Here is a 12924-nt window from a genome sequence, read left to right as displayed (position 1 = left end):
GCACTTGGTGCCCTCTCCTGGGCACGTCAGAAAGATCCTTGTTTAGCCAATTCAGAGCATGGCCATGGAAAATGGGGTCTTCTACATCTTAAACTGATTCCTCAGATGGAATAAAAGGCACAGGTCAATCAGAGAGAAAGTTCACACATTTCCAGAGAAGTACTCAGCTGTTCAACTCCATTACAACTCCTGACACAGCAGCGTGTTACATCACAACATTGTTTATTATGTAACTTTTTACAATACAAACAAAAATACAGAAATGCAGTATATGAATACAGCTAAATGCAAAATGGTGATGTTTTTCTCGAGGCCATATTCCCATTTCTAGTAAAATAAAGAAAGACTGCACACAGGTAGAAACAGGTTGGTAGTTAACTCCACAATTTTGCCTAGAAATGACCTATAAATGCGTTTTCCTGCTACTTACCATAAAATGTAAAAAGGGAGTTAAAGGAAAGTTTTACTCACTGGTTCCTACCATATGAAAGAAGCTATATTCTATTTAGGAGGGCCAATATATGGAAAAATATCTAAATTAAATGTTATTACAAAAAATGAAGCAGTAATGAGATCCTTCTGGCTAAAGAAGTTACTAAATGAGAATAGCATATATTTAAAGAATCCAAAACATAAAAGGGTTGTTATAAAAAGCTTAGGTGCACTGTAAGCTTACAACTTTTGTTTTTCCATGTGTCCTTTTAAACAATGGAAGTGTCAAAAATAGGGTCAACTGTGTTAGACTAAATTACATTATTGTATATGCTGCACTGAATGGAATTTTTATTATAATAATAGAGAAGCATTGTTTGCATCATATTATGGCAATTTATCCTCACTAAAAACCGTCTAGAGTCCTGCATTTTTTGATATCCCGTAAACCGTTAAACCACCAGAACATGATTGTACAACAGTAAAATGTTTTCTTTTGCATTAAAATGACACCTGTTTTAAAAAAAAGAATGAAAAAAGGTACTTAGAGCTGTTATTTTTCCAAGTACACAACACCCTAGACAATTCAAGGCATCTCATTCTCCATCAAAATTAACAAAAATTTGTCATGCTGTTAAATCCATTACTATGGATACGACTGGTGCAAAATTGGTCAAACGGATCCAACAAACACTGATGTCCAGGCTGGCATATTGGCAACTAATACATAACTGGTGGTCAAAATGATGCATTTAAAATATCTTCCCTTTCTTCTTATTCTTTTCCAAGGTTCTAAAATGACATTAAAAAAAAAGTTTGTTAAATAATGCATACATGCTCTGATTTAAAAAAAAAAATTATATACACCTTTTAAAAAAGGCATTTAATAAGGCTTTTGCTAGTTACAACACAATGGATGAAACTTACTGAGTACACAGTACTTGTACTGTGTGAATCAAGCAGCACAGTTATCAGATTCCCCTCCCAAGGACTGAGGGAATTAAACATTTTAATTCTCAGAACTTTAATTCCTCATCCCCCCACAAGTCTTGATGCAATCTATCAATATAAACTTTTTTTTTTTTACACAGATATATTTATGTGTGGGTACCATGTTTTTGCAGGCTAAACCCTGTTTTAGAAGCTAATAATTTTCCCACTGTTGCTAAAATATGGTCATTTACAACTAAAAGAAGTTCAAGATTTTTCTTGGCTTTTAAGTGACACCTCCATAGTGGTCAACAACCATGGATAGACCATTACTGTCTCAGAAAGCTACAGAACTTTTACAATGAACGGCAGGACCAGACCCCAATTTACCTGGAAGAATTCTGTTGTTCCAAAATACGTTGTTGAGCCTCCCAGTTCGCTTTCTCATCCTCAAACTGACGACGCTTTTCCTCCAATTCTTTGTGCTGTGCCTCCAAATTCTTTTTCATTTGCTCATGGCGTCGCTGCAGCTGTAGAAGATCATGAACAGAGTCAGTAGATGCAGAAAACACAGCGACTTTCGGAGCTAACAAACATCAGCAACTAAACTTACTAATGCAACAAAATTATGTGTTCTATTTTTCTTCAGAGAAAGTAGCTCAGACTAAAAACTCTAAGGTGATAGGTACTGTCAGTAACAGAAACCAAAAGGTAATTAATCCCACAGCTTCATTTTACAGTTAACAGAAAATGCCCCAAATGCCACCCAGTTTACAAACAGGATTTGTAAGCAGCTATGTTTGGCAAATAAAAGGAAATTAAAAGATACTTTGGTATTTGACGCAAACTCTAAGCAGCAAATTGCACAGCATTTGAGTATCACTAATGCATAAAGGAGCAACATCTTTGACTTTCTGTGGGGGCAAAAAAACCTCCAAAATATGGATTTCATCCTATAGCATTAAGTATATTGTGGATCTATTTGGAAAAAAAAAATATTAAGTGGATTAATTTATTCACTAATTAAATGAATTAGTATTATTGAGGAAGTGGAATTGTCTACATTCCAAAAGAGAGTAAGAATTCTCTCCTGCAATCAAATCAGACTGATAATCAAATGTGTTGTATGTAAGGATGGAAATACTTGTGAGGAGAAGTGATTCCTTTCATGTGGTATAGTGCTTTTTTGAATTAAATCATAGAATGGTATGAGCTGGAAGGGACCTTAAAAGATCATCTAATTCCATTCCTCCTGCCAAGGTGCAGGGACTTGGATGCTCAAAATCCCATCCAGCCTGGCCTTGAACATGTCCAGGGTTGGGGTTCCCACAACTTCTCTGGACAACCTGTTCCAGTGCCTCATCACACTCATAATGACGAACTTTCCTCCTAATATCTGATCTAAAAGTACTTTCTTTCAGTTTAGAGCCATTCCCCTTGTCCTGTCACTCCATACCCCTGCAAATAGTCCCTCTCCATCTTTCTCGTTGGGTCCCTTCAATACTGGAAGGCCACAATTAGGCCACCATGAAGCCTCCTCTTTTCTAGGCTGAACAATCCCAATTCTCTTGGGCCTCCACTCATGCAAGAGCTGCTCCACCCCTCTAATTGTCTTGGTGGCCTCCTCTGGACTCACTCCATAAGTCCCATGTCCTTCCTGTGCTGGCATCCCAGAGCTGATGCAGCCCTGCAGGTGGGGTCTCACCACAGAGAAGTAGAATCCCCTCCCTCAACCTGATGTCCACACTTCAGAGAAAGTGATATAAAACTCCCTCTTTCCTTACTCTCTTGCATAAACCTGGTTTACACAGCTCTTGAAAACCTATTTCCTTTTACACGTTTTTATGTGGCACTGTCTGTTGCTTACTTTTCTACATTTACATAAATACAACAGAAGTCTACAAAGCCATGAATGATGAAGAAAAAAGAAGAATGAATTGCAATGAGCATAAAAAACTGGTATCACAGGATACACTCAGTCAAAAAGTCACGAGATAGTACATGAAAACCAGAAGTATTTTTGTATTTCACATAACAAGGAAAACGTGGACACCAGAAGTATTAAAGGGTTCAAAAAGATTAAAGACAGAAATTTAAAAAAGGATAAATCAAGTGGTTACAAAAACCATGATCCAGATAGAACATACAGCCTTAAAATCCTCAAACTGCTGACCGGCATATCTTACTACTTACTATTCATATCCCTATCTATTCAGTTCTCAAAAAAAAAATCTAGATTAATTTTTTTCCTTTGAGTTAGTATGCCTTGGCACCTTACAGAGCGCCTAGGGCTGCCAAGCATTTCAACTACCCTTCCAAGTTTCCTCATTTTTCCTCAAATTTGGAGACAAACTTTCTTAAGGAACTTTGACAGTTCTGAACTTCTCTATTGGGCTTCTTGTGAGAAACTGCTTTCCCAAAACTTAAAAAATTACTTAATTTTTTACTTTTACTTCAGAAGTTTTAAGTAAAACTTCTAATTATAATAGTCCCTTAAAAAGATAATTTTCAGAGCCCCTTGAAGCCTGTAAAAAACCGGTTTCACTGTGAGGACTTCACCTGGAGATGACAGAAATTAGAGTTAAGTATCCATAAAATTTGTTCAAATGGTACCAGAACACTGACAAAAACAAATCCCTGACTCTTCCTTAGCCTAGTAATTCTCATTTAGGTGAGATGCCTATAGGCATTGTGTCCAATTCCTGAAATGCTTTTTCAATACACACAACAAATGATCATTATTGCATTAGCTTATGTAAGCCATAAAAGTCTCAATAACTTTTAAAATCACATGGAAGAATAAGCACAAAATATTCCAAAGAAAAGGGAGAAGAAGAGGGTAAGGAAGTTATGGAGTATTTTAACATGTTATGACTGAAAATAAAAATAGAATGCATGTGAACATTAAATTCCATTTTAAGTTTAGATTTATACCATTTCAGCAAAGGCAACGAGCTGAGGAACAAGAATGGTGTTGTCTTTACACATATAAACCAACTATGGAATCAATTATGTTGCAAAGTCTTGGCAAAAAGTCCCACCTCTACACTTGTTCAGCCTCAAGTTATATTGGTGTTTAAAACATTTTGATTACCTCAGCTTCAGAGTCCTTCAGTTTTTGAACTTTTTCTTTGACTTTCATCTCAAACACCTGTTCCATTTCCATTTCCATTTTCTTCATTTTGGCTACATGCTCCCTCCTTTCCTCCTCCATCTGTGCCAACGGGCTCCTGCCACAAATCCAGAAGAAGCAGTTAGCTAGTAAGAACTTTTTCCCTGTCTGTTACATTAGGACATCTGGAAAAGGCAAGATAAAAATGCTGAAGCAGTAACATAAACACACTGCTGTAGGCACTGCTAGCTTAAATTCAATTTACATTATTATATTAACTGTTTAGATAAGCTTTACTCAAAAAGATATTTCATACAATATCTTTTCCTCCCCCACAATTGATTTATACTATATTTAAGTTAACAGAAACTCTTGACTTTCTATAGGTAGAACCACCTGGTCATGGGAAGAGAGGAAATGTTAAAACAAGAAAAAGAAAATTAGCATCTTCCAAGTGATCTTCAGCCATCTTTTTCTTCCCCATAATTCAAATATATAAAAAAATTAATGGATATAATAAGAAAATTAGGAGCACTACAGACTAAAGTTCTATTTTCTCTCTAAATCTTCATTGTCCCCAGGTGAGCCCAAGAGACACTTAACATTGCAACTGTGTTGAATGCTCTGGTCATAGTTTTAAAGAGAGATCAGATTTGAAAAAAAGGTCTGGGCAACTGAACATCAATATTTTGAAGTGTTAGTTGGAAGGTATTCCTTTAGAAAGCTATTAATAAACACAATGTACAAAATTAATGTACATTATTTTTATTTTTTCCATATACTTTATGGTATACTTTCCTAGATTGTACTGAATTTTTAAAGCTGTATAAGCCTGCTATCCATGTTATGGTGATATGGGTTTTAAATAGTAAGTTTCACTGTAAACATATAATAAAACAGGATGATTGAGAGCTAGTGATGATTGCTACAGAGTTTTGTTAAGACTCTGCTGTTCCACAAAGAGCAATCAAACCAAATCACTGGCCTTTTATTTCAGTTTTGAGTATCTATGGCTTAAAAGGACCAAGTTTTAACTATTGTGTTGGTGAAAATGAAGAACTGATTATATTTGGAATTGTTACAATCAATCCGCAGAGGACATCTAATCTATATATTAAACTGAATCTGAATTAATAGCTGCAATGCTTGGACTTGTGAGTAAAATGCTGTTTAATATACAGAACTGAAACTGATCTTCAGTTTAATTTTTACTTTAGTCCTTCAAAAGGCCAACTGCTAGCAATCTTTTACAAGGAAAAAAATAATGGTTAAACACAGGTGAGGTAAAATAATGCAGAAAATACTAAAGAAGTTAAAGAAGAGGTGAGTAGCAGTACTTGTGGAAGCTAAGCAGCTGTCAAAACAATACTATTTTCTTCTAGAGATGTAAAGTTCTCAAATGCATCTGCTCTTCAAAAGTTAATCTACAAAGTAGAATAAATATTGAGGAATCATTGCTGCAGTTTTAACTTGAAAGGGGTGCAGAACTGTCCTTTGATTGAAAACTTAGTAAATCCAATGGGGATGCCATGCAAGCTGTATTTGAGAAAGTGGTAAAAATCAGTCTGCACAGAAAATCTGATTAACTGACAAATGAGCATTTACAGCTGAGAGCTTTACAACATAGGTCACAACTGTTTTTATTAGGTCCTAAGTATGTGACACGGGTAAAAGCACATCACTCTGTATTTCAAGACAAAATGATACAAGGAATTTAAACAAAAACAAACAAACAAAAAAATCAGACACAAACACAAAAAAAAATGAGCTGAAGGGGAAAAAAAACCACAAACCACTAAACAAAGATGTAAAACATTTAACTGATTTCAGAGGACATGTGGTCTAATAACAGTCCTCTAAGTTATTCTGCAAAATATAAAAATTATTCTAGATATGTGCAAAATAGAATCTCTGCAAGCAGGTAATGAGATAAAATCATGGTCAGAAATTATTAAAGTTACTAAATCCCCAATTCAATGAAGAATTATAAATTTACAGGTAAGGATAAAAATTCCACTAATTCTCTATAAGCATCTGTATAAAGATGATTCAGCCATGGATAGAAACTGGGGGAATTCCATAATTTATGCTCTTCTACTAATTTTTGAAATTTGAACAAATTTGACTTGAATCTTAGCCAAAAGGTTTCTAAAGAGGATGGGTTTTTACAGTGGTACCTGTCACTGTAAGCATTTCTAAATGCCTAAAATTTACAGTAGCACTGCCTTAGGAAAAAAAACCAAACCAACTGCTAGTGGAAAAAAACAATGCCAAGAGCAGGATACCAGGAAACTGTTTTAAATTTGAAACATCAAACAGTGAAATCCTTTTTGTGTTTATAGAATTTTTGTCTTAAGTTTTTTGGAAAAATTTAAATCACCACTTACATGCCTTCAACTGTGTCAAATCTAAAAAACAAAAAATACAGAGGCTTAGCTTAGCATGCTTAAATAAAACCACAAAACCAAAAAGCAATAATTTAAAAAAGTAAATTCAATATTATTAGATTCCTAAAGCTAATTATGTGCTCCCCAAAAGCAGATTTTTCATACTAAAAGGAAGAAATTGTTAGTTAAAGCTTGTTATATTTATTTCAAATTCAGTTAGTTGATCACTACATCATGTCAATATTAACGCAGGTTTGATGTGCAGATGCTTTCAGGAACAATTTTCCTACAACATCTATGCTTTTAAAAAGATTTAAAATATTTTAGTGACACGAACCACCACTTGCTCTATACAAGTTTTCGGAAACCCCTGCCACCTGGAGGCTTATCTCCTCGGTTAGAATTTGTCAGCTAGCAGAGAGCCGTGTATGGAGCAGCCGGGAATGTTCTGACACTGCAGGAAGAGCACTTGGCTCCCACGGCCACCAGAGGTCTCAGCGGCTGCAGCGTCACCTCTCCCGGGCCCCGGGATGCTGCAGCCAGCGCGCCCCGGCTCAGCGGAAAAGGGGCTGAAAACAGGCTCTGATCTCACCATCCTCTCACATGGGCTCCAGGGCACTGGGGCTGTTTCACAGAACCCGCCAACAATACAGGCAAGAGGAGCTGGAAGTGGCCAGGCTGAGCAGTAACAGGAACTCGAGCATTGTGTATTTTGTTACCCTGCGTAAGACCCATCTTTATGACGTACAATATGATTTTCAATAAAAATAAGATTTTACTTTTAAATTCACTGAAGATAGCAGCTTCATACAGCAAACCAAAAAAATTTCTCTAATTACAACATCTGAATTTCAGAGCAAATGCCAATTTTCTCACATGTCACATAGTACACATGTGAAACTACAATTACCACATGATTTAAAGAGACAAGGTATCTACATATCTGAAGACTACCTTGACATTTTATTTTTTTTTTTAATGGTTAGGATGCTATTGAAAATTTGACAAAGCAGACTAATCTTAAAACACAAAAAACCCCTCCATAACCATGGAAAATACATGCTTTGGATTGCTCCTAAGTTAACAGGTTACTTACAGAATAGTCAAGTTTCACCAAAGCAGAGTTAAAATTATTAACTGGACAGAAAAATGCTTCAGTTAATCTGCACAGTATTATTAAAACTTGTAACACATACTTCTATTTGTTTTTACATGAGCATTTTTGTCTAAAGAAATATGTTAACAGCTGCATGAAAAACTGAGATCTCCTAGGATCATAAAAATACAGCTGTTTTAAAGCTACAAAAGGTCAGCCCAACAGCTCCAACAGCTGCCAGCAGGAGATACTTTTGGAAAAGTACAAGCACCACTGCATGTCTCCTGGTATGTCTGCCCCTCCAGTCTCTCAAAAACCAGCAGCTTAGGAGTTTCCAGAGCCAGGGGGTGTTTCTGTGTTTAACCATATGCTTGTAATACCACCAGACAGCATTAGAGCACGTCTCCATTCTCACACAGAGATACAGGATCTGTCTCCCATGTAAGCATCGATATTGCCCCAATGTGAGACACAGACAATTCTTTCAAAAGGCCAGCAGGCAAGCAAAAAATTCCTAAGGGGAGGCATAGATAAACTGTTAATATCTGTTCCTCCCCCTCAGTTTCCAGGAGGCACATGGTTATTAGGAAGATTCCTTCTATGCTGCTTCAACTATACGAGATTAAAAAACCAAAAGCTATAAAAACACACTGAAGTAAAAAATGCATGTTTAAAGCTTTAAAAAAACCCCAACAAGCTGCAACTCAACATATGGTTAAGGTAAAAACAGAAAAATAGCATCAGCTGCTTCATAACCAGCACATGCATTCAAGAATTTCATGTATTTACTTATTAAGTCACCCTATGTTCTGGGGAACAAACTCTTACAAAAGTTCAAAATAGTCTTTTTAAGTTTGCAATAGACTTTGCCATCTTTCAGATGGCTGAATCAAACTGCAATTATTTACTCATTCTCTTGAACAAAAAAAAACCCTGATAGCAAAGAGCACCAATTGTATTTATTAATCTCTGAGCTGCAGTACTGCAGCGCTCCAAGCAACAAGATTTCTAAAGGAGAAAATAGTTCCAGAAGGCACATTCACCTGGAAATATTCAGGTGGGACAGCACAGTGATGTGAAGTAACAGGAGGGGCAAAGTGAGCATGCTTCAGAAAGCAAAGTAATTCCAGACCCTCATAGTGTATGTAGGTTCTGGCTCAAAAACAAGTATCAGGAATGCTATCAGAAACTGAGTGGGGTGGAGGGGTGAACGAAGGTCACAAAGAGTTCTGAAACCTACTCATAGACGTATTTTTGTATAAAGTAACATCTTATTGTGTCTGCAATATGGGAACAAAAAATAATTTTAAATAGTGACTCTGTTATTTTTAAGAATGCAGAATAACCAGTCCTCTTACATGGATGAGGTAACAGACTGAGTTTGTAGGTGGAGACTAACACAAATCTAAGCAGGCACAAAACGAAAATGGTAAAAGTGCTGTCACTAAAATTCAGAATTTCCAAAATCTAAGAAAAACATACTAAGATTTCGGAAGGTATATAAGAAACCCCAGTATTTAACAACACACAGAGAAAAATGTAAACAAGTTCCTTTGATGGTCCAAATCACAATGGGGGAAGTTTCACTTTTCAGTACAGTAATAGCAAATAATAATACAGTGCACTCAGAAGCCTTGAGTTACAAGTCAGGGATAATATGATGGCAGGAATGTGACAGTGAGAAGAGGTAACCACAGTGTTATGGACACATATATTTGAAAACTAGTATTTTTAAGACTTGACCTCATTAGAAACGCTACTTAAGTGCAAGTACACTTCTGAAGAGCTGCTCTAACCGACATAAACTATTACATTTTTTGTCAATGCTGAGCAGGGAAGTCTCATGTAGACTCGCACTAGATGAAAATAGATCACGTCCATTTAAATCATTCCCTCACAACTTTTAAAGCATTAAGAGAGTGTAGAATAGACATTTCTTTAGTGAAAAATGGTTTTGTAGCTGTCATATGGATGCAAACAGCAGGTATTTCCAACTATTTTCAGGGATCTTTTTCAGGAAGAACAGCTGTACCTTTGCATACCATTAGCTGAAAAGAACAGTATCCTATATTTAATTGAGAAATTTGTACTTAAATATAGTACCAAATAAGAGCACCATTAATTAATAATTATTTAATCACAAATTACTCTTGATGCAGTTACTACATGCAGAGCAGAATATGTGAATGTAGCTATTCTCAAATAGCATTATACAATTCAGTATACAGTAGAGCCTACTTTTAAATCTTTGACTAACTTCATCTGGTTGGCAAATAACTTCTTGTCAGAGGTAATAAAAATGAGTTTGAAAAAACAGCTACAAAAGCCCCCAAACACTGCATTGCAACTCCCTTCTCACAAAAGATAATGATGTTGCAATAATTCCCCTGCCATGATAAGCAGCCATATGAGTTGCTAGAGCAGCATTTCAAAGATGACAGACAGCAGGTCTGCTTTTTCAGAGTTTCTAAATAAATATTAACCCATTCTTCTCAAAAACTTCCCTGACACAATAGTATTGATCATTCACGCAGAAGAACCAAAAATTCCACAAGTAACACATAAACCAAAATAGAAACTAATGTACAAGAACTTTGCAGTATCAGTGAAATAAAACTCTGAGTAAATGTAACAATTCTCTTCAAAACTGAATCTACTATTTAGCATGTTCAGTGAAACTAATGTCAATCTTAGTGAAAGAGGAAAAAACCCCCAAATTACAAGTAAATAAGAGGCTGTCCCTTTTCAGACAGAACTGACTGAAGGTTATATACATACAAACCCACCAGCACCCCTCCCCAAGAAACTCAAAACCGAAAATACCACCACACATTCACAAAACCAGTGAACCAAAAAAAAGGAAAGTAAAAAGATTTAAAGTGCAATACAGCCTTAACAGGAACTTACTTTGTTAGCTGCCCTTTATTTTTGTTGTTGTCAACACCGTTGTATGTAACAGCTGCCAGTTTTCTGCTTCTGTAGTTCTCATAATGTACATTGTTAGTAACATCCTTCAGGTCCTGCATATGAGTTCTGTCAATAAGTGTAATTTATCAGCTTAGTGCACAAATACAAAATACTATCTGAAAAATCAGTCCCTGTTCATTTTGCAGATTGACTTGAATTAAATTATATCCCTCCATTAATGTCCCGTTTCCCACAATGTTTTTACTCTACCATTTAAATTGGAGCTCTCAAGACAGCAGAGACAAAGAAATACCAGGTTATTTTGCACCAAACTATCTAAAGCCTTCAATATTCCATACACTAACTTACAGGACCAGTCTTTGGAAAGTTTGAGCTCTGTAGATAAACTTGCAGGTATTTGATAGGCAGATACAAAATGTGTATATACTACTATTGTAGTAGGTGAGAAAAAGCATTTCAGGCAAGAAACAACAAGACAAAACTTCCTAGTTTCTATCTTTTAATTCTACAAAAGCTAAACTTAAGTTCAAGACTAAGCTGAAAGCATTCACTTCTTTTCCTAATTTTTCATTGTTAGCCAGGAGAAAAGCAAAGCTTAGGAATCAAACTAACAGCTTTTACAGCAGATGTCACCTAGTGGACTGCTGGGAGCACAGGACTCAGCACCTAACACAACAAAGCACAGGCAGTCTTGTTTTAGGTAAATTTTCAGTGCTAAAGTTCTTAGAAAATGCTTACAACTACGTACACATCAGCACTAAGAGATAACTCAGGCTCCTATGGACTAGTAACAAGTAACAGAAAAAGTAAACACAAAAAATTCACTACCAACACCACTGCTTGCTAAGTATGTGGTTAAACAAGTTATCACAAAATGTAAGATAACTGTTTACAATTAAAAATATGGGAATTCATATGAACTCACTATCTCAAATTCCTTTTTCTCCAATATATGACTTCCCAATCTCTCAGATATACCAGAAAACTCAATGTTACCTATCAGTTACTCACCTTATCAACATGTTCCTCAGAATTGTGAAGTCACAGTGTTCACCATTTTCAACTGCAAGAAGAAGTAAGCTTTTGTTGAGATGTCAACCAAAATCTGTGCTTTACACAGAGGTAAAATGTCACCCATCTACATTCATTCCAACAACAAATTACTGCCACAGCCTTTCCTTACTCAAACAACATGTGTTAGCAGAAGGAAAGCATTAACATAACTGTAATAATGTGTCTTACTACCAGAGTTCCTATGCTCCCCTAAGCCATACTGGCAAACTGTACTGAGTCAGTGCAGCAGAATAAACCACCACAACAGAAGCACCGTTTTGTCAGTTTAACTGTTTCATCCTTTGGCTGCCTCACAGCACAGTTGTGTAAGGATCAGACACTAAGGGAAGACTTCAGTCTAGATCCAGCTATATCCAAAAACCTTTAAAAGACAGACTCAACCTGTTTGTCCCTGCCAAACAAGTTGCAGAAGTCTCCATTTTAATTTTAATATGGATTTAGTTCTTCATTACTGAAGCAAAGGAAGGTTGTGTACTGAATTTGATGCATCAACCTACAGATCAAGAAAGAGCTGGCAGCTGTCATTATGATGTCACTATAGATGCCACCTATTCCACTGTGCCCATCACCCCACTAAAGTAGAAGAGGCTGATGCTTGTGAGTGGCATTTCCCTGAGAGATCGGGCAATGACACTGGAGGAAAATGCACACTCCAGAACTCTCTGATGTGCAGACAGAGAAGGCAACACACAAAGCTCTTAGCACACACAAAAGAAAGGCACAGGGCAGGTTCCAGTGTGCCTCTGAAGTAAAGACAGACATTATCATGGCAAGGAGGGAAAAAACCAAGAAAGTAATTAAATAGCCCAAGTAAATTCAGTGAATCCTACAGAAAAATGCAGAACATTGCCACTTTGTGTGTTCATTCTTGTATCTGCACTCCTGCATTATTTTATTCCATGGTTTTACACAGACTGGTAAATTCCGCTCAGATGGTACATGAAGTCATACTCCCAAAAAAGCAT

At 36.3% G+C, this 12924-nt stretch overlaps 1 protein-coding gene across 3 annotated transcripts in view; it reads right to left on the bottom strand.

Annotated features, from left to right (window-relative positions):
* Positions 1 to 203: 203 nt before the first annotated feature.
* The window catches only part of SEPTIN7 (septin 7), a 79327-nt gene continuing 66606 nt past the window's right edge, over positions 204 to 12924 (bottom strand). For 2 of the 3 annotated variants that reach the window (XM_030943633.1, XM_030943632.1), the window contains exons 10-15: positions 11897 to 11948; positions 10865 to 10990; positions 6862 to 6882; positions 4457 to 4592; positions 1753 to 1892; positions 206 to 1224 (exon numbers count right to left, since the gene is read on the bottom strand). In XM_030943633.1, the coding sequence (XP_030799493.1) occupies positions 1185 to 1224; positions 1753 to 1892; positions 4457 to 4592; positions 6862 to 6882; positions 10865 to 10990; positions 11897 to 11948 (515 nt within the window). In that variant the 3' untranslated portion in view covers positions 206 to 1184. Of the gene's footprint in view, positions 1225 to 1752; positions 1893 to 4456; positions 4593 to 6861; positions 6883 to 10864; positions 10991 to 11896; positions 11949 to 12924 lie in introns of all 3 variants that reach the window. The other variant, XM_030943634.1, reaches the window with a different exon arrangement.

The sequence above is a fragment of the Camarhynchus parvulus genome, chromosome 2, assembly GCF_901933205.1.
Source record: "Camarhynchus parvulus chromosome 2, STF_HiC, whole genome shotgun sequence".
Taxonomy (NCBI): Eukaryota; Metazoa; Chordata; class Aves; order Passeriformes; family Thraupidae; genus Camarhynchus; species Camarhynchus parvulus.
Note: the sequence above shows the minus strand (reverse complement) of the source record. Positions and strands in the feature narration are given on the sequence as shown.